Source organism: Cygnus atratus, chromosome Z (genome assembly GCF_013377495.2).
Source record: "Cygnus atratus isolate AKBS03 ecotype Queensland, Australia chromosome Z, CAtr_DNAZoo_HiC_assembly, whole genome shotgun sequence".
NCBI classification, from domain to species: domain Eukaryota; kingdom Metazoa; phylum Chordata; class Aves; order Anseriformes; family Anatidae; genus Cygnus; species Cygnus atratus.
In genome coordinates, this window is record NC_066396.1 from 73,037,194 (window position 1) to 73,039,692 (window position 2,499).

The 2,499-nt window shown below is 50.6% G+C and overlaps 1 protein-coding gene across 1 annotated transcript; it reads left to right on the forward strand.

Annotated features, from left to right (window-relative positions):
* Positions 1 to 237: 237 nt before the first annotated feature.
* Positions 238 to 960, forward strand: TMEM215 (transmembrane protein 215). The gene has a single exon (XM_035564579.1). It carries the CDS (start codon positions 238 to 240, stop codon positions 958 to 960), a length of 723 nt encoding a protein of 240 aa, XP_035420472.1.
* Positions 961 to 2,499: the final 1,539 nt, after the last annotated feature.

Here is a 2,499-nt window from a genome sequence, read left to right on the forward strand (position 1 = left end):
GTCACGCGTGGGAGGGCGCCGGGCTTCGGAGAGGGGGGGACGGGGGGGGCGCTCCCTCCTTAGCCCGGCGGCCGGCGCAGCGCGGCGCAGAGCGGCTCGGGGAGGCAGAAGGAGGAAGGCAGGAGGCAGGAGGAGGGAGGCAGGAGGCTCCCGGCCCCCGTGCCGCCGAGGAGAAGCCGTGCGAAAGCCGTCCCAGCCGTCGGGGATCCTCTGGGGTCCCCACGCACGGCAGCGAGGATGGCGAGGACCATGAGACCCGACGACATCAACCCCCGGACGGGGCTGGTGGTGGCTCTGGTCAGCGTCTTCCTGGTGTTCGGCTTCATGTTCACCGTGTCCGGTATCAAGGGGGAGACGCTGGGGGACATCCCGCTGCTGGCCATCGGGCCGGCCATCTGCCTGCCGGGCATCGCTGCCATCGCGCTCACCAGGAAGACCGACGGCTGCACCAAATGGCCCAAGAACAAGTGTCCGTGCTGCAAGCAAGGCAGGGACCGCGATGTCATGGAGCTGCTGAGGACGCCCTCGGACCTGGAGTCCGGCAAGGGGAGCTGCGACGACCTGGCCAAGAAGGCGTACCACAAGGACCGCAGGGCACCACGCGGTGAGGACTCGGTGTCCATCTGCACCACCACCACCACCACCACCACGGCGGGAGAGTGCAAGAGCCTCATCAGGAAGGTGGACCAGGAGGAGATGCTGAGATACCTGGAGACCTGCTACCCGGAGATGCCAGGGAACGTGTTTGTGGGAGACGGCTCCACATACAGTGCCTTGGAGAAGAAGAGCTCTTCTCCCACCAGGAACAGCGATGCTTGCCCAGACGTTGAAGACAACATTTTTGTTGCTCCTAAGGACAGCATCATCGTCTGCTCCTACAAGGAGAACAGCCCTTATGACAGATACTGTTGTTACATAAACCCTACCGGAGTCGCCTCAGACCAGGAGACCATAGTGTGAACAATGCATACTTTATATATATGTACGTATTTATACAAAAACTACAGCTCCAACGTCTTGATAGGGGATAATATAGCTGACTGCACTGCATGGGACAATCCTGATACTATTACAATTTAACCTGGTATGTGACTGATACTCAAACCTTTTGTGCCTGAAATACTCTTTCTGTAAGTAAACAAGCATGTTTAAAGGTTAAAGAATTCAATTTTTCATTTTGGGGGGAAAAAAATAATCCATTTTAATCTTACTTCCTCCCCTCCTCTCCCTTTCGTTTTCCTGCTGTCTGTCGTACACGAGCCCATAGACACACTGGCAGGAGGTCAGCTGGGAGCAGGAGCTGAGTCAAAACTCTGGAGCTGTCTGCAGAAAACTCTGTGGTGCTCTGAGTGTGTCCTGGTAATAGTATCACCTTGCTTTGGGAGGGACTGAGGGGTGCCAGTGTGCCCTCAACAGCTGGCCGATGTTAGGGAGCCTGGAAGTGGTTTGTCTCTTCCTTCTTCCTGGCAGGATTTTGTTTTCCTCTGTTTCATGGTGTCGATGTGCTGACCCTGTGGGCTCTTCTGGAAGTCTTCTAGGAGCTAGATGAGCTTGGGGGAGATTTCAAAGACTAAGCAATCATCAGTGGCGTGAAAGGTACAGGTTTTATCTCCATTCCTTACCGGTATTGAGTTCACTGGGACATGTATAACACATTTGGATTTTGAAGGCATACTTGACAAGGGGATTACAACATGATCATGACACAGTTCTTGCAGATGTCAGTGGACTCAGGATCTTAAAGAAATTATTCTAGTACTTCTTAGGGAATAGACTTGTATGGGTTTTGTTGAGAGCTGGATCTGACTCTTTGGAAAATGTCATTTTCACGTGCCTTTTTTAAAATGCCAGATGTTGCTCTGTGGCTCATAAATGGTTACAGTCCATGCAGGAGCTGAGGGAACAGAGGACCTGGCTGGCAGATGTTTTTGTTCACTACTTATGGATATACAGCATGAGACATATGAAGTGAATAATGAGGATTAATTCAAAATCTGAGTCTGCGGCTTATGTACAGCAATGCAAATCCTGCCTCTTCTCCCCAGCAGAAAATTGCATGTTCCATGTAGTGTACAAAATTTTATCTGGCGGCTACGCAGATAATCGAGATACGACCTTGTGTGATATGTACGCTACACAGCTACTCTAAGGGTTAAGCTCTTAGGGTAATGGTTTCTAAAGCATGGAGTAATTTGCTAGCATCTCACAAAGTCTCAATGCCTGTAACTAAACTCTCACACCTACTTCAAAAAGTTCCTCTGTGACAGCAGTCTTTATAACTGTTCTTACTTTAGCTACTTTCAATCGACCATAAGTTGCAGCAGACAAATACTTTGAAATATCAGTGTAGGAAAGAAGAAAGAGTCTTTCTCTTGTAGCTCCCAGAAATGTTGTATAGAAAGTGGCAAAGAACTTTCCACTGAAAGGAGCCACTCTTTGCAGCCTGTGGAACTGATTGGGAAGTGGAGGGCAACTTTACACGTCCCTTAGTTTATTTCT